Source organism: Chironomus tepperi, unplaced genomic scaffold (genome assembly GCF_022539635.2).
Source record: "Chironomus tepperi strain 1889 unplaced genomic scaffold, CSIRO-AGI_Ctep_v1 contig_244, whole genome shotgun sequence".
Classification (NCBI taxonomy): domain Eukaryota; kingdom Metazoa; phylum Arthropoda; class Insecta; order Diptera; family Chironomidae; genus Chironomus; species Chironomus tepperi.
The window spans coordinates 1,970,458-1,989,193 of NW_027226366.1; the positions used below are offsets into that span (position 1 = coordinate 1,970,458).

The following is an 18,736-nucleotide window of genomic DNA, read 5'->3' on the forward strand; positions in this document are numbered from 1 at the left end:
CATTAAGTAAACATTGCTATGCTATTTTAACGGTTTTTTAATTTTTCAAAAGAAATTATTTTGCAACTTTCAAATATTTTGAAACCGTTAAAATAAATTCACCAAACAAAATCGAATTTCACCACAACACATGGGTAGTAATAGGAAGAAATCTGAAATAGTACAGAAATGCAATGAAAAGAGCTGAATTTTTCATAAAAATATAAAAATCAAACATTTTATTAATTAAATTCATATTATTTACACAAAAATAATAATAAACAAATTTTAATAATTTACATATCTTGTCCTTAACATCTATTGACTCTTTACAATCATTAAATTAGCGTTAAAAATAAATCACAAAAAAATTTGCTAAAGTGCAGTAGTAGCTTGCAATTTTACATATTTATTAGTTTGAGTTTCCTCCTCAGCTTGTGTATTAATGGAATCATCTGAGTACGAGGGCGATATGCTACTGTCCGAATGATTTGTGTGCTTATAATAATAACGATATTTACTCCATAAAATATAAATTATAGATATAGACATACAAATAATTAAAAAGCTAAGACTTAAGTTAGGCCATAATGTATTGTAATATCCTTCACTTGGATACACATCAATAGAATCATCATGTTCATTTATAGGATCGATTCTTTTGACATTTTTAAATTCATTCCTCATTGTCGAGTAACTTGTTGATCTCATCGTATCGTCATTCATATAAATTTGTTCATCTTTTTTATTAGATATGACATCAAAGCTTGCTATGTCCGATTCGTGGGTTGATGATTGCATTACTCTTGAATTCAAATCAACTGTAACTACATGCTGTGGTATTAATAAGAAGCTACTTGAACAGCCGACAAAGAATTGATAATTATCTTCCGAAAATATCATGCAGAATTCATATGAATTTCCTAAATTGAGTGGAACTTTTGGCGGAATTGACACAAGAAATTCTTCATCATCTGATTGTGACATGATGGAACGATATGAGACCTGTGAGAAGATGAGATGTTTGTTTATTTTTATTTAATTATCGTATATTTTTGTTTATTTACCATTGTTCTATCAAGTCGCATTCTTATGTCTGATCCTTCAAACACGACTAATGAATGAAAGTCGATGGTCTTCTTGAGATGAATCAACCAATTGAGATTTAGAATGTTTGGATTTGTGAAATTGTAGTCTAGGAACTTAATCTGTTAGAAAAATATATTTAATTATATTATAAAATTAATTTAAGTAAGCATGTCATGACTCACATTGTAACTTGAATTAACAAGTGTAAAATTGTCGAGAAAATCGCTGTAAATGCTGTTAATTTGTTGCATAATCCGATCATCCGTGTCTGATTCCAAATGATTAACTTCAGCACATGTAAGCTTCTCAATTTCAAGCTGTGACAACTGAGCACCTTCGAGGAAAGGCGGTGTCTTGCAAAATGCCATTAAATCCTGTAAAAAAAATAACACGATTAATGAAGAACATTTCATATGAAAAATAGCAGCAAGTAAGACATTACATTTGCAGAAATTTGAGTTGCATTTGACAGCCACTCAGCAAAATATTGTAATTTACAATCGCATGCCAGTGGATTATCACGTAATGAGAGGATTTTCAAATTTTTAGCTGATATTAATGCATTCTTCTCGATAATAGCTATATCATTTCCATCAAGTCTAAGCTCTTTTAGTTGTGGAAGAGGTGATATAATGTCAGCCGTAATTGCCCTGATGAGAGAAAGTTTTAAAATTTTTAATTATTCAATGATTACTTGATTGAAATAATAGATGATAATGCACAAGATGACGTCATGTACTTACCTCAAGAAATTGTGTGTAAAGTCAAGGAGAATAAGCCGATTCATATGCTTGAGAGAACCTTCAGATACAGCAACAATTCCATTATAACTCAAATCTAATTTCTGAAGTGAATTTAGTCCATAAAATGCATCGTCAGCTAAGACATCAATTTGATTGTGATTTAGTGTCAGTGACAGCAGTTTTGGATAGTTCTTAAAAGTTTCACGCTGTACACTCGAGAATGAGTTCCGTTCTAAATTCAGTGTCTCAAGTTCTTTGAGAATCGGGAGCATTTCAGAGCTTAATGAACCTTTAATTAAATTAGATTTAAGGTCTAATTCTCGCAAATTAACACATTCAGCGAGAGTTTTTAAGCTTCCTGGTGAATTACCGAGTTTATTTCCATTCAACTTTAATGTGACTAGATTTTTCAATGGCAGAAATGTCTTCTGCGATATTGACGATATCTGATTCTCACTCATCTCCAGATATGTTAATTTCTGCAGTGCTATAAAGTCACCTGATGACAGCATTTTGATATCATTATTGGACAAATCAAGACGATCGAGTAAGGTCAATTGTTGTAAACTACTTGATGGCACAGATGTGAGAGCATTATTTGGTAATCCGAGAATTTGTAGAGGTGTCTTAAGTCCACTAAATGCAAGTCTATGAAGTCGCTTAATTTCTCCAGATGAGATGAAAAGTCCAGTCAATGAGACATTTTCAAAGACTCTTGCTTCATTAAGTACAGTGACATTTCTGAGTGTACAATCGAGAATGGATATAATTGAGGTGCTCTTCCTTATTTCGTCAGCAATTAATGACAATGAATGCACATCAGCTCCTGAACATCGAAGAGTTAAAGGCACATCGCATCCACATTCTAGACTTCGATTGTCTGTGATATTTGGACACTTCCAATTTCCATCCTCAACAAGTTTCGATTGTGTCAAGCTCAAGTTCTTCCGAAGAATCAGCGATGACTTCTTGTCAGGACTCTTATTAACATATTTAGGCTTTGGTGAGATCTTAACATTAAAACTTTGGTCTTCATTCTTTTGTTGCTTACTATTCTCTAATTCTAAACTTTGGTTAATTTTGAAGCCATGTTGTGGCGCTTCCGTTGTAGATAATGTTGATGAAATTCTTTGATTAATATTAAGTAATTTTGTTATCAGTACCGAACTATTTTGCGCATGTTGTTGCCTGTTCAATATTTGCTGATAACCATTATCGTCTTCATATTCTAGTGCCGAAAGCAGCAATATATTACAAAATATGATGAAATATCTGTGGAATAGAAGAAAAATATTGAACAATTAGTTACTTAATTCACAGACACAGTCTTTCATGCAATCGCAATTTCTTATCAAAATTAAAGAAAACATTAATTCGACTTCGTTTTAATTCTGTTTGATACGTGAAGCTGTGAATATGCAAATATTATTCCTCGTTAGTATAATATTCATACTGTTTACATTCATTGAATGTAGGAATATCGGTCGATGTGAATTGGCAAGAGAATTATCGAAAAACGGTGTTCAAAGAACCTTGATTTCTAATTGTAATACTATTAATTGGTAATTAATTAAATTATTAATTTACGGCTTTAATCTCATTGGCACAGATGTTTGTTTAGCAGAGGCTGTGAGCTCTTTGGAGACGTCAAAAGTCAACAATCGAACAGTTACACTTTTGGAATTGGGATTATTTCAAATACCAAACAAAGAATGGTGTGGAAAGAACTCTAAAACTGGTGGAAAGTGCCAATTGCCATGCGAAAGTATGAAATCTTGTTTTGAATTTTTGAAAACCATACAAAAAACGGTTTTGAAATATTTTTCAAATTTGAAATGACAGTTAAATTTTTCTTTGCAGAACTAGTCGACCCAAAAGTAACAGATGACATACAGTGCGCTATAAAGATTCAATCACAATTCGGATTCAAGTACTGGCAACGATGGAATGAACGATGCAAAAGCAATGATCCAAAAGATCCTTTAAAATTTCTTCCCAATCTAATCAATTGTGGACATTAATGTGTATACACGCGACAAGTGATTCACTGTTGTTATGTTCAAAAGATATTAAATTTAATTGAAATGTATTGTATTATTACCATTATCATTATGAAAAAATCTCCAAAAAAGTGATTCAGCAAGGTTGAAAAAATGTATATAATTTAAAAATCTTTTTTTGTATTGGTGAATCTATAAAAAAACATATTCCAAAAAATAAATTAACTAACGTCAGTCTATTAAAAAGCGAGAATGAAAGCGGTCACATTTGTTTTGGTTCTTATCGGATGGGTCGAAGTTCAAGTTCATGCTAAAATTTACTTGTCATGTGAACTTGCTAAAGAATTGGGTTCTAATAGTATTGAACGGCATTTGATTCCACATTGTAAGTTTGTTGCTTCCTTCCTTGACTGTATTTGGGGTTGATTTTAATTGAATTTTAGGGATTTGTTTGGCACAAGCGGAAAGTCAAATGAATACTTCAAAAGTCGTGGAAATGCCGAATAAATCATCAAATTATGGCATATTTCAGGTAAGTTTCCCTTCCACTTCCTGTTCGTCCCTCCAAACTTTAATTCTACCTTTATACAATGCAGATCAACAGCAAAGATTATTGCAGTAAAGACAAAAAAGGCGGACTTTGCAATATCAAATGTTCAGGTATAAGGTCAATTTGAATAATAAACAAACATTAGTCATCAAAGTCAATATTGAGCAAGACTAGACAAATGTTTCCGATAATTTATTTTTAGATTTATTGAATGACAGCATAAAAGACGACATAAAATGCGCAAAAGATATCTTTGCACGTGATGGATTCAAAGCTTGGAAGGGATGGCTCAACAGATGTAAATCGACAAGTACGACTGAGAAGAATAATGCGCTACCTAATCTCATCAATTGTCAATATAAATAAAGCCGGCTTATCACAAAAGAACTAATTAGAATTTCTCAGTAACTCATAATAAACACAGAGGTCAAGAGCTTATCATTCAATTACAACCAGGAATTCCCCCGACTGAACTACATACACACATAGTGTCAGACACACAAATCTATTGTGAGAATAAAATTCCGCAGACATTCTGAACTTCCTCATACAAACAAAACAATTTACTTGTTAATTGAGAATCTCTGTGTTCCTTTCATACACGATTCATACTTTTATTATTATTATTTATTATGATTTGATACGCAAACATCTATGTATACACACCGCAAACTCTCAATTCGAATTAAACTATCCACATGTATAATTTTTTTTCATGAATGGAAATATAAGGTAAATAAATAAATATGCAAGTTTCGCAATACGAAGTGAGTGTTGATTACAGTTTAATCAAAGCAATCCAGAGAGATCTAGAGAATAAACTTAAAGTTGTTGTTATTTTTATGAATAAAACAAGTTTGAATGACTTTGTTCTTTGTGAAGTATCTAATGACGCAGTTTGCAAATATTAAATTGCTTGGATATGATGTGATGTGAGTGGGTGTATCGAGTTTGGTTAGTTTTGAAGCAATCTGATTTCATTGCCAATTGTGTTTGATGCTTTAGAATACAAATCGGTTGGAAATAATATTTTTATGACTTTTAAGGATGTCCGGTATGTAGTCATCGCTAAATTGAACAAACAATAAGATATTTCAATATTAAAACTCTAAAATAGAGTTAATCAACAATCATTTCATATTCAAATTATCTACGAAAACTAAAAATTAGTTGATTTTCCGCTTTTAAGTTGTTCGTCCCCTTTGATTTAGATTGTTTTCAATCTTCAAACAATAAACATCTTTATACACTTTTAAATAGCAGACATAACATAAACATGACTATTAGAGCGTATCCTCAGTCAAACACTTGATCAAGAGATAAATCATTAGAATCCAGCCCCAAAATTCAAGCAAATTAGTAAACAATCTTAAATTTAAAGCAAATCATCTAAAGAGAATCAAATCTTAATCTTGGGTAAATCCCAATTCAATCAATTTAGTAATTTTGGAATTAATCAGTCACCCAAATGAGCAGAATTCTATTACTGACTCACAGTATGTGGGGAAATGCATAATAAACACGAAATGATAATCAAACAAAAAATATATACTTTAAAAGTCTCACGAGATCAGTTGTTATTTAATTTAATACCTTAACGGATAGAATATTCCTTAATCTCAAGCTCTATATTCCTTAATATATAATAGATAGGAAAGTTCCTTATGATTGTACAGTAATCTAGTGCTAAAATATATAATAGTCTCCAGAAGTGTTAATTTAATTTATTGCCAAAAAAAAGTGTTAATTGATTGAATGAAAGTGGAAAGAAATTTTTTTATTATTAATTATTGATCACACGGCTTCTTCTTCATCGCCCAAGAGAGATAATTGAAGTTTAGTTGGCCGCGAAGAAAATTATAATATAATTTACATCAATTGAAAGTGTTTTTATTAATTTTACTTTTTTTATGAACAAATTTTCCATCTTTTTAAATATTTGGAGTGGAAATAGAAATTTAATTAATTCATTTTGGTAACTTAATTGCTGTTTTTACTTATTTTTATCTTGTCTATCACGCTTCCCGCTTCTATTTCTCTGACTTGTGAAGTTTCTCAATCTATCATATGTAGGGTTATTTATAAATGATGTTCAAGTATTGCATGGGGTAATGGGAGTCTACTGCTAGATGTTGCACTAGGGAAAGGGAATGAGAAGGTCTCAATTGGTACTAAGTAAAGGATATCTTGTCCGGTCTCGTATCTAGTGCCCTGAAAATCCTTCAAGTCAGAAACTCGAGCGGCACAATGCAGCAAATCTCATTTATTAATAGCAATAATCGGTTAAGCGATCAAAAATCCTACCCTAAGCCGACGTGACTCCGACTAGGTGCAAGTTTCGATTTAAATCCAACACAATGTCAGTTCTACATTGGCTCCGGATTTTGGTTTAAAAAGCCGATTTGTGCTCTCAAATCAGTCATAATGTTGAAGTCAATGCAACTATACCAAACAGACAATGAGAATTCTTACATGATACTGTGATGACATGCTGGATTTGTCTGTTATGGTATCTTGTGCTAATCAATTTGCGATGGACGTCACTTATGCGCAAACTTATTTATGAAGGTCAGATACACTGCGCATATGATCGCTACTTGAGAGTCAATTCTCTCACTTTTATGACCGTGTAGAATGTTACTAGTTAGAACAATTTTTACTTTTATTGACTTCACACATCATTTTGCAAATTGTTTCAAAGAGAAAATGACTATGTCTAATGTTTACTTCCATTATATTATCTCTTATTCTTCATGTCTATCTAATTAACTTGTAGCATCATTTTAATTCTTTAAAGATTTTTTTATTGCTAATTTTATTTCTATTATTATTGCTGTTTATGTCTATTTGACTAACTGACTCTTATAAAATAATACAGGGCGAGCATCGAATTCATATAAAAAATGAGATACATTGAACTATCATTATTACTTGGCATATCTCTCTTTAATATGCCTGTAACAGATGCCAAAATCTATACAAGATGCGAATTAGCAAAAGAATTGTTTAATAGTGGAATACCCAAGACATTCATTTCAAATTGTAAGTGAGTGTGCATTAAGAAATCTTTTTGCTCCTTAAATTAACTTCTTATTACGGATTTTAACATCATCATCATCATCCTCGTTATTTTTTTGTTTGTAGGGGTATGCTTAATAGAAGCAGAATCAGGTGCTGACACATCAAAAGTTACTGAGTTACCAAATTTAAGTACAAATTATGGAATTTTTCAAATTAACTCAAAGGAATGGTGTCGGAAGTCACGGAAGGGTGGGGAGTGTGGAATACGATGTGAAGGTAAGGATTTAAGGGCTGTTATGTTATGTTTGATGACAATAATTGAAGTTTTTACATTAATCAACAAGAAATGCTTTGTTCAAAACCGTACAAATGTTTTGAAATTTGAATTTGAAATTGTACGGTTTTAATCAAGTTTAAATTGACAGTATCTGATTCAATCAATCTCAAATCCAATTTACTGCCTGCCATAGGTTAATTAACAAACATTTCTCTAATTCCTGCCTAATTCTTTTAGATTTCCTAACAGAAGACATCAAAGATGATATCAAGTGTGCCAAAGTAATTTATAATCGACATGGTTTTAAAAGTTGGAAAGGATGGATGTCACGATGCAAATCTCGTCCATTACCCGATGTGTCAAAATGTTCGTATGCCTAAATAGAGAATTGCTTGTTGTCAATTTCTACATCATTCAATCATTTTTTTTTTCGTTCCTCGCCTTTTGTTTTTCTCTATTGTTGTCTATTAAGCCAGAAAAGACATTTTAAATGATGTTCTCTTTTTGTGCTGTGACTGGCAACGTTGAATTTTGATTTCAAATATTAGCATGTCGGTGATTTAAAATCATCATTCAAGTTGCTACTCCCAGCCATAATTTTAAAATTCAAAATTTGTTCAAAGATTTAACATTTTTTTTTTCTTCTTTCTTTTGTTTCCATTTCTTCCTTCACGAACGAACAACCAAAATCAATAACACATCCCGAAACAAAACAATTGGACAATCGATTGGTATCCAAAAAAAAATAAACCGCAAAAATAAAACAAATTCGCAAAAAAAACACACTTTACATATAAATGAAAGGTTTTGGCAAGCGCAAGAAGTAAAGTAACAAAACCTACATACAGCATGACTTCTTCACACTCCAGTAGACACGTACACTCATATACACACACACTTATTGTTCGTTGCGGGATTTGTCTTCACTTTTTTTAATTTTTATTATTTTTCTTTACAAATTTGAGAATTAAGTGACAATTTTTATATTTTTTTGTTGATACTTTATACTGTTTGGGCTTACATTTTATTTGTGGGTGTTTTATAATATTATGTTAAGAATAAGGAGATTGTACGATTAGCTATAGAATTTATTAATAAAGCGATTAATTGAATTTAATGAAATAATTAGCTGATTCTCAGTCTCGACACTGTCTTAATTAAAAATAATGTTGACATTTGGTGATGTCCACAAATGTTGGCGGTTTTAAAATGTTTTTCGGACTTCCTTTTGTCTCTGTTTACAAGATTTTAAGATTCTACAATGTATTGGATCTTTATAACCTCATTTAAACGTTCCAAAATCCAGCGGAATCAAATTTTCAATAATCCACAAAACTCTATAGCACACAAATACTCAATCCACAATCCTTATCAGCATTAAATTGTGCTGATTGTTAATATGTAATCAAATTTCCAATAAGTCATTGAAAACTGGCAAAAATGTGCAATTTCAACGCTTTATTGCTAATTTATTATGAAAATTTTTAATCGCTGTTTCCGTTTTATGGGAACAGAATTTAAAGGCAAGGCAAGTCGTCTTTACGGTCACGTTGCATGCCTATCACCATGTTATATATTTACATTTTGTGATTTGTTTCTTTCTCATGACTTAATAAAAAATGCAAATCATACGTTTAAAGCTTATTACGGGATTAATGTGACAGCTGTGGTGTCAGATTGAAAAATTCTTTAATTTTTTATATACAGTCACTAAGGAAGAGCATGTCACTCAACGAAATAATTAAATGGCGTTAAGGAATTCATCTTTAGCACTTTGCTAATTGAATTATCATTCCATAAGAATTTATATTGTAGATTCTAAGACTTTTTCTTTGTTTATGCTGGTTAGTTTTGTGTATGTTCACACTTTTTGGGTTTATGGCTTGAGGCTCATGTTACTTGATACTTTATTTAATGTCTATGGTTCTTTGTTTTGTTGTCTTTTTGACGGAATCAATTAGTTCAATGCTTTATTAGATAGTCAACCAATTTGTAATGCATTCTGATGTCTTTATTTATCTTAGAGTTATGTCAAACTTGATCTACTGGATCTCAAACTTTTAAATTTATTAAATCTCTTATTTCGGCACTTAAAAATCAAGAATTCTTGCCGGTATTAAGCTTTTATTCATGACTTTAATGTATACGAGTTAAATGAGTCATTAAATTACTTTTAATCTCAATGTTTTTGTGCTGATTTTGAGGTTATCAAGGTTCAAAGATGTATTATCTCTCTTAACAAAGTCTCATCTCCTAGCAAAGCATTAAAAAGAATTGTCAAAACGTTTATAAACACGTGAAATTAGCAATTCTAAATAGATGACTATTTTAGGTCGTTTGACGTTGCTCCATTATCTAAACTCGTTCAAATTTTCATGAGCTAAAAACGGACAGTTTAGTCCATAATCTCCTATAAAAGCAGCTTAGACTAGTTGATACATTTTTTTTAATGTTCATTAAAATGAAGAAGAAATTTTTTGATGATTTTGACTTGATATGAATGTTCCGGATCTTTCGTCTTTAAATCATATAAAGCTACGCTAGAAAGATATCACTGTTTCGGACATGGGCATCTATTTTATTACCCAGAATTACTTAGTTCAGTATAGCGTTAGTAATGAGTGGTCTAACTACTTATATAAGTGTGTATAATATATTTCTTAAGATACAGCTTTAATTCATTAAGTGAAATCTACATACTCAAATTATTCGGACTATAAGAGGCACAAGAATAATATCAAAAGGAATGGGAATGACGGCTCACAACGGAAATAAAGGAAAACTTTTTTTGTTGTGTTTCGATTGTCTTGTTAAGTCGAGCGACGTCTTTCAACTTGATTTGTTTTGTCAGAAATGTTATTATTCCCATCCTCATTGACGAAAACCTTAAATCATTTAAATCATATATTTAAAAAATATTATGAATGAAAATCTCTAATTTTGATGAATGTTGGACATAAAAGGTAGCGACTCTTAAAAGTCACGGCTCTGTATTGTGTATGGCAGCCAAATGTGCTATAATCAAATTAAGGTAAGCTCAATCACGTATTAAAAAGTTTTGTATTTTTTGTAGACCTGTTCATTTATAATTTTAGCGCATCGGAAGCATAAGCATTGTGTTGATGCATTCGGTTTTGAATTCAGAGTTGAGTGTTAAGTCAGAAATAATAATATGTTGATGGAGTTTGTTTACTTTTCAATGGCAATTGCTTAATGGAGATTTTTTTATTGGTGTTGCTATCCAATGGAATTAGTAACGGACAATTTTAACGAAGAAAACTCAAATTTTAATGATAAAATTCCAAAATTTAACGAAAAATTCGGATTTTAATGAAAAAATTCAAATTTTAACGAAGAATTGAAGAAAAATTCAAATTAAATCCGTTAAAATGTCATTTCACAATGTTTCATAAGAATTTCCCCAAGAAAAATCACCAAATACAAAAGAGTCATAACATTTTGGCAAGAAGCACGCGAAAGAAAGATGAATGATTAATTTAATACAGCAATAATGATCATATATTACTGATAAGCCATCAACAGATGCTTAAATACATTATTAAGTTGATATTAAAAATTTATTCACAAAAAACATGCTTAAATTAAATAGAAGTTGGCCATCATCAAGGAAATCTTTTATTCATCGTCATTAAAAAATCTCTGTTTCGGCTGTTAAAAATTCAGCAATATAAAAATGACCCCAGGATCATCAATTTCTTATTCTTTTTAAACTGAAATTCTAATTTCTTCATTTAATATGCATTTTCATCAAGAAATAATCAATTTTTGCGAGACTACCTCGTGAGAGACTCGATGCTTTTTTCGGGAGTAAACGAGATTTGGATGTAAAAAAATCAACGCCTGCAGGAGAGAAGGCTAAAATGTATTTCAATCGTTTTAAGTTTTAATTTATTCAATAAATCGCGATTCTTATATTTCAGCCTCTACACTTGACTCAGCTCTGCTGTTTTTGTGCTTCTTTTTCCTCACATCGATTCGAATTTTAAATTTTTATTTATTTTATTTTCAGTGGAAATCATACGAAATGTCTAAGAAGTCGGATTTAAAATATGAATTGTTTTTACCATTTCTTGATTGTCTTGAAATGATGATGAAGCATCACTAATGTTACCAAGATGTATAAACAGCTGACTCATTTGTGTTTAATAATGTTTCTCTTTCTTCAGCTCCAACAATTCATATTCATATACAAATGTTTCTTGTTTTTTCATCTTTGTGTGCCTCAAACGACACCTACGCACAAATAGTTTCTCTATCTGAAGTTCATAAATCTGCTTGCATCACAACAGCAATCAACATTTAACACGATTAGCTGCCTCAACTTGAATTTTTTTATTTTGATCATAAATTTTCAGAAGAATGGCACCGAGTGGATTGATTTTGAGCAGTTGACTGACTGGATTGTTTGATTTTGTTTAAGGAAGTTGTGATAGTTTAGGTATGATCCAAAAATTGAATTTCAATGAATTTTTGAAATGTAAACATTGAAAAGTTCGAAAAAATTTGAAGTTTTGAACGTCAATTCATATTGAAACCAGATTATTTAGGTCCAGTAGTCATATAAACCAATCCAAGATCCAAGAACAACATCCAGTACCGAAATTTATGCTTGACTCTCCACAAAGTTCAACTTCCGACAAAACATTAATAAAACTTCTCCACAAATAAATCAGACATAAAAATTTCTAATTCTTTCATTTCCAATACAATAGCTGAACGTTTAAAAGAATGCGCTACCACAATGCATATCCAATAATTCATTCTTACGTTTTTTCTTTATTTTCTTCATAAATTTATTTTCTGTGCTTTTTCGTTTCCTCATCGCATTCAATTCAAGTTTCATTTGCCTTTCGGTTGTTGTTGCGCCGTTTCAATGAATTTAGGTCTTTTTAGTTGGAGGTTTTTTTGTACATTTTTTTATTAATGAAAGCACACCGATGTTATTATCATATGTATATTGATATACATAAACAAAAGTATGAGGAATGAATAATACTTGAAGAAGAAATAAAATTAATTTTTGTACATATCTTACTACTTCCCTTTCAGCTGCCAAGATAAAGAAACCCATGAATGAAGAATCAAAATAACAAGAAGGTATGAAACTCGTTTTTATTCTTGAATTCTCCCTTCCTCCCAATTTACCAATAAATATCGATCATTATACTCAATATCTCATAAAAATTAGCAAATCTAGTGGAAAAATTGTTTGCTTCTGTTGTTAGATGATCACGAAAATGAAATTGAGAGTGATACATTAGACTTAACCTGTTGGAAATAATATCTGTTGTTTGATCCGTGCCGCACTTCTCGCACATACACAATCGTGACTTAGTTTTGATCTTTTTTAAGGAGGATTAGAAAAATTGGATTATTAAGTTTGAGGAAGATAAGATGAGAATTCTTCCGTACATAACATGTGTGAGGTAAATTGAATTTCTTCTGTATCTCCTTCATTCTTAAAATATTCAATAAGCGCCGCGTGCATTTTATTCATTGGAAATTAAAAAAGAATTTCTTTCTCTTCCTCCCATTTTTTTCTGTGTTATTCAATGACAATAATGCTCATGCATCCAATTTATTTAATTCATTACCTCTCTTTTACATTCGGGTTCGAAATGACTTGAGTCATCTTGTTTGCATATCAATCGAAATTATTCTTTGATATTTTATTTTGAATAGACAGACTCAATTACCATAAGAATTTAAGCTGAAACATGACTTTGGTGGGATTTTCTCATAAGATCAGATTCAATCAAAAATTTGAAGAGAGAATTTTATGCATTACATCACCTGAAGAATTTTGTTTTAAAGCTCGTCGACACACCTTTGACGTTGTGCGTTAAAAAACAAACATTATGAAGAATTTTATATATTTTTTATCAAAAGTTTACAGTATGATTCTTCTGCTTGCTTTTTCAATGGTAATTCTTACATGTTCCATTGTTTTATGCTTTTATAGTCAAGCTAGCACCAAGAATATTATTTCTATCCGTCTCTCTCTTCCTCTAAAACAAAAATTATAATGATTAAATTCATTGTTTTTTGTGCTCATCCATAAATTTTCTTTTGAATTTCTTGTTCATTTATATCATTATTTTTCTGTTGATGATTGAAGCTACCGACGGATGGATAGATAGAGGTAGAATAACAAAATCGCGAAAATGGACATCTAATTTCAAGATAATTGACTGTGAACAAATATTACATTCGTCTGTCTGTCCATAATCGTGTCTTATATCTTACCTTTTATTATTCTCTTTCTCACTCACTTCTAATTTCAGCTTTTTTTACGCGATTGTTTTATGGCAGATTGTGTCGGATTTATTTTCCTTACGTTTGCTGCAAAATTTATGGACTTTAACCAGATTTATAACAAATGTTTACTACTATTTAAGATTAAAGCTTCTTAAGATTGGAATTTTTCATCTCTTTTACAACTTTGTTATTATTAATTAAAAATTTAATTTGATTTTAAGAGGATAATAAAAGCTTGTCTTTGACCTAAAGGTGTGGAGATATTTCACGGAGATTAATTTCCATATTGGATTGTTTAATAATGTCTATTAAGGTTGCTTTGATCTAATTTTCTCATTTGATTTAGAAATATTTTGACTTTTCAAGAAGTAACCTAATTTTGTCTTTTAACTAAGCTTTGGCTTTACTTAGATTTTCCATTTTGATGGCAGGTGCTTGTGTTGTATTATCTAAGTGATAGATAACTGATAGAACCACTCAGTTTAATAAATAATTAAGATTTTTATTCTTTGAAATTCGAAAACAGACTGAAATTTTCTATTAAGGGGATTAACAACTATGAAAGGGGTAAATAAACTAATTCTAGTTCCAAATACAATTCAAATATTGAATGGCAGTTGATTTCTTCTCATCAAATTTATTTCAGCTCTCAAAGACAAGGCCACTTGGTGTGAATAACAGAATAAGAATTTTAGAATTTCTATCTAAAAAACCATCAATTTTTCTTCCAATTCTCAAAAAAAATTGTTTACTTAATTCCATTCATAGCAATCTTATATTTTAATTAAAAATATATCCACAAAAAAGACTTGATAATTCAATGTAATTTAATATTTGTCAGCTAAATCGACAACAAAAAGCATGCGATCTTTACAAAAAAAAAATTGAATGAATAACGAAGAAAATCCGACACTAAATACTGTATACTTTTATTTCATGAATGAAATCAGAGAATTATAGTGTATTTCTCATGTAAAGGCAAAAAAAATAAGCTGTAATTATCTCATCAAGTCTACAAATCAATTTTGACTGTTTGAACGTTAATAGAAAAATTTAAAATCACTTTAATCTTCTCTTTTACTCGTCTATCCATCATCATCATAGTGTACGGAAGAGAATTTAGAAGAGGAAAAAATAGTAAAAGGTTATGTACACCGGGAATCATTAGATATTATCTGACCATAAAAAAATTCTTCAATGAAAATGAAAACGCGATGACAAATGATTTCAATGAGAGGATGAAGAAGAAGCTCTGTGTCTATAGATTCGCTTTTCTTTTCTTGTAGTAAAGTGTAAAAATAGTTATATGAGTTTCGCAGCTATTCATTATGTGCCATTGAACGTGCGCGCACAATAGAGATTTCACAATTTTTGATGGAAGTGGCTATTAAAGATGAAACAGTAGTGTAAACTTAGCTGGTAATATTAGACGTACTTTTTGTTTGACGCTTCTATTGTTATGACTGGATTTTGATCCACTTTAGTAGATGTGAAGGATTTTTATGACAATAATAAAAAAGTTTTCATCAAAATTAAGGCATCCGTCAGGCATACATTTTCCCACATTCTTTAGCTGTGACAACTATTTGTTGTTTATATACACAAATGTGAATGAAGATGAAAGGAACATATCTGAAAATATTGACATTGTAGCACTTCTGTTTTTAGCTCACATTTATGACTAAAGTCGATTTTATTGATACATTTGTCCATTTAATCTTGATACTTCTGAATTCTTTAATACTATATTATTATGATCCAGACGATGGCAATCTTCTGCGACACACTTCTGTGCCAATTTGTCAAGTTACAAATGAGGTTAAACTTTGTTTACAAAACATCCAGCTTTGTCAACAAACTATAAGTACGATCAATTTAACTGCATGTCTTATCGTTATCACGACTACATAGCGATGGTCTAGGGACTGCGTCGTGCTGGTCAGACAGAATTCGGGGAATATTTTGGGTTATCTCGATCTTGATCCAGTCTCAAGTACACTTTAGAGTATCAGATCAATTGTTATCTTTAACTTTCTTTAGTAAGTACCTAAAAATGACTCAATCATTGGCTACAGCTTATAAACAGATACAACCTTTTTTCAAAATATTGAATTGATGCTTAAAATTGACACAATTTCCTTCATCACTAAAGCTTCTGTAATTTGCGTGGCAGTTGATGTATGAGATCATTAAAGAAAATGGATTTTATCCACAACTTCCAATTAATTTAAATTATTCGAAAACACCCATGTCAAGTCATTCACATTATCATCATCAAAAAAATGCGCCAACGAGCCCATCTGCTCTACTAAAATATTCATTAATTATACACATTTATAAAAATATAGAAACGCATAAAAAACGCGCAGCTATGGACCTTAAGGTCTGCAATGCTAATGTTTTTTTTTTTTTTTTATACACATTTATTGTTTAGATTCCTACCAAATATTATTCAAAGTCCCCCCATTTAATTGAATGAGATGAGGAGTGTAAATATTTATCGTGTAGAAAAATATAAAATATAATAAAGAAATGAAAATATCCATGGAGACGATGGAAAGAAGCACATTCATATTGAATTCCATATGTATATTGATATACATGATGAAGAGAGGAAACACCTTGTTCTCGACTGTGAAGTTTAATATAAAAATGATGTAAAAGAAAAGAAGGCAAATGTGTGGAGAGAAGATGAGAAGATAGATGGACAATGATATCTGCCCATATCGTGATAATTTATTAAATCATCAAATAAACATTCAATCCTACTTTAACTGATCATCATCATCTTGATCTTCTTCTTTTTAACGATGCGACACTGTACATGTTATTACACCTTTTGATATTTACGGAAATCTCTGCCTCAATCTTTCGAGTAAGAGAACAACAGATAATTAAGATGTAACTTTCAAAATTTTAACGGATTTTTTTAATTTAAAAATTGAATTTTGATATTTTTTCACATATTTAACAAAATATTGTAATTAATTCACTAAATAGAGCAAATGCAAAGCAAACAATCAGCATAACAGCTTAAAAATCATGGCAAAAACCAGTATATAAACATTCAGGTTAATATAATGCAAATAATAATAGAAAAAACTTAATAAATTTATAAATTTACAGCCCAATAAACAAAAGTGATCAAGAAAATCACTTTGATCGCACAAAAAGCTGTTAAAACTTGGGTGCGCTACACATCTTATAATTCGATATCCATCAAGAGTCTCTCCCGCAAACGGTGATTGAAAATAGATAAAAAATTTCTTTTGACAGCTTAAAAAATTGAAATCAAATCAAATTAAAGCATGAAGGCGTTTTATCTGTAACAAAATATATTTTCTCACATGACATTTGTGTTGCTGTTGTTGTCGGAGACACACACTCACATAAATCGACTGACAATCATTTAATTCATTTATAGTCTTTAAAATCGAATATTAAAAAGCTTCATACTGTCATTTCAGCATTATATCTTTATACATCTCGCAAGTTTATATCGTTAACCGAATGGCAATGATTTAACCCCGAAAAAAAACAGAGCTAAAAGAAATGAGATTCAAACGTAGGTGTTGTATAATTTAATTTCTTGTTTCTTCTCTCGATCTTATACTTGCTTATGCCTAATGCTGTTTTTACTTTATAAAATTCAAATTATTTAATTCCTTTTCTTTGTGCCTGTTTTTCTTCATTACTAAACATTTGCAAATCAATTTTTTGTTCCTTTTGTTTTGATCACATCTTAGTCAAACATGAGAGGCATTGAGGCTGACTGACTTTAAATTTACATTTTTTCAACGAATCTTGGTAATTTAACGTGATTAAAAAAATAAGCAAAACAATTTATCCTCATCATAAGACAATTCAGAATGAAATGCGAAGGAGTTCCGTTCCGTGTTCCGTGGCGACTCTTTTTCTTTTCTCATTGTTTGGGCACTGATCTGTTCTCATATGGCTGACTAACAGAGAGAATTATTATTGCAAATTCTGTTGAGATAAAGAAGAAGTACGTGTGTGTGTGGGATGCGATATGTTTTGATTCCAAAATGCACATTTCCCGAGGCAACATGTTACTTAATTCTAAGTGACTAGTGGCTGGGTGTGGTGGACATAAATCTTCAACGGAACTAGCTAAAAATTAGTTTTTTGCATCATTTCTAAAAATAACTTACAAGTTTATTGTGTCATGGCCATTAAAATGCAAATTTGAGGAGGGTATGTCACACACAGAATTGATAGCGATTCAATAATTTATAGGCGGAACTTGCAAATCACAAAATTTTATGAACTCAACTAAGTGAAAATTGATTTATCTCAAGAAATGATCGCATGCGCCTCATCCATAACCATAAACATCCAACGCATACACTTTAACTCGTATAATTTCTTTTATATTCATTTCGTTGATGCATTGTAGGTTGCAAAATTTCAAAAGGGAGCATGAGGTCTTGAAAGGCTGCAGAAAAAAGCTGAAGGTGTAAGAAATGCATTTTTACGAGCCGAGAGCAATACGAGATTGTTGAACTTGGCGACACAACACGTTCTAAATAAAATAGTGACTGTCATTATTATTAGAGAAAATAATTTAGAGTATGTGAGATCAATGGAAGCTTGAGATTCATCAGCAACACTTATTAGTGGTAACTACATTACTTGTATACAATTCAATACATTTTCGTGTAGGCGGTATTGTCAATAAATTTAATGACGTCCATAAAAGTATTTCGTCGATATATAATATCGTATCTATGCTTATATATATTTTTTTGAAAGTCGATTTCGAATGTTATTTACATAA

General features: G+C 30.7%; 3 protein-coding genes across 4 annotated transcripts in view; 2 read left to right on the plus strand and 1 right to left on the minus strand.

Annotated features, from left to right (window-relative positions):
• Positions 1 to 263: 263 nt before the first annotated feature.
• Lrt (Leucine-rich tendon-specific protein) overlaps positions 264 to 18,736 on the minus strand; it is a 32,666-nt gene continuing 14,193 nt past the window's right edge. The window contains exons 2-6 of the mRNA XM_070641217.1: positions 1,812 to 3,083; positions 1,511 to 1,718; positions 1,251 to 1,442; positions 1,047 to 1,187; positions 264 to 984 (exon numbers count right to left, since the gene is read on the minus strand). Coding sequence (XP_070497318.1) covers positions 355 to 984; positions 1,047 to 1,187; positions 1,251 to 1,442; positions 1,511 to 1,718; positions 1,812 to 3,083 — 2,443 coding nt within the window. The 3' untranslated portion in view covers positions 264 to 354. The remainder of the gene's footprint in view (positions 985 to 1,046; positions 1,188 to 1,250; positions 1,443 to 1,510; positions 1,719 to 1,811; positions 3,084 to 18,736) is intronic.
• LOC139091425 (uncharacterized) lies at positions 3,108 to 5,128 on the plus strand. Its single transcript, XM_070641510.1, has 8 exons — positions 3,108 to 3,357; positions 3,421 to 3,576; positions 3,672 to 3,821; positions 3,944 to 3,955; positions 4,053 to 4,196; positions 4,255 to 4,343; positions 4,408 to 4,471; positions 4,564 to 5,128. The coding sequence occupies exons 1-8, from the start codon at positions 3,228 to 3,230 to the stop codon at positions 4,725 to 4,727; spliced, it is 909 nt and encodes a 302-aa protein (XP_070497611.1). The 5' UTR covers positions 3,108 to 3,227; the 3' UTR covers positions 4,728 to 5,128.
• LOC139091240 (lysozyme c-1-like) lies at positions 5,543 to 8,784 on the plus strand. Of its 2 annotated transcripts, XM_070641218.1 has the most exons (5): positions 5,543 to 6,336; positions 7,240 to 7,403; positions 7,506 to 7,658; positions 7,897 to 8,025; positions 8,464 to 8,784. In XM_070641218.1, exons 2-5 carry the CDS (start codon positions 7,265 to 7,267, stop codon positions 8,484 to 8,486), a joined length of 444 nt encoding a protein of 147 aa, XP_070497319.1. In that variant the 5' UTR covers positions 5,543 to 6,336; positions 7,240 to 7,264; the 3' UTR covers positions 8,487 to 8,784. The 2 variants fall into 2 exon arrangements, with proteins under 2 accessions (XP_070497319.1, XP_070497320.1); XM_070641219.1 differs by lacking the exon at positions 5,543 to 6,336 and having other exon boundaries at positions 6,373 to 7,403.

Coding starts and splice junctions, on each gene's coding strand:
- LOC139091425 (XM_070641510.1), top strand. CDS start 3,228: ATGCAAATATTATTCCTCGTTAGTATAATATTCATACTGTTTACATTC. Junction 4,197..4,254: donor ACGGCATTTGATTCCACATT/GTAAGTTTGTTG, acceptor ATTGAATTTTAG/GGATTTGTTTGGCACAAGCG. Junction 4,472..4,563: donor TTGCAATATCAAATGTTCAG/GTATAAGGTCAA, acceptor ATTTATTTTTAG/ATTTATTGAATGACAGCATA.
- LOC139091240 (XM_070641218.1), top strand. CDS start 7,265: ATGAGATACATTGAACTATCATTATTACTTGGCATATCTCTCTTTAAT. Junction 7,404..7,505: donor CAAGACATTCATTTCAAATT/GTAAGTGAGTGT, acceptor TTTTGTTTGTAG/GGGTATGCTTAATAGAAGCA. Junction 7,659..7,896: donor GTGTGGAATACGATGTGAAG/GTAAGGATTTAA, acceptor TAATTCTTTTAG/ATTTCCTAACAGAAGACATC.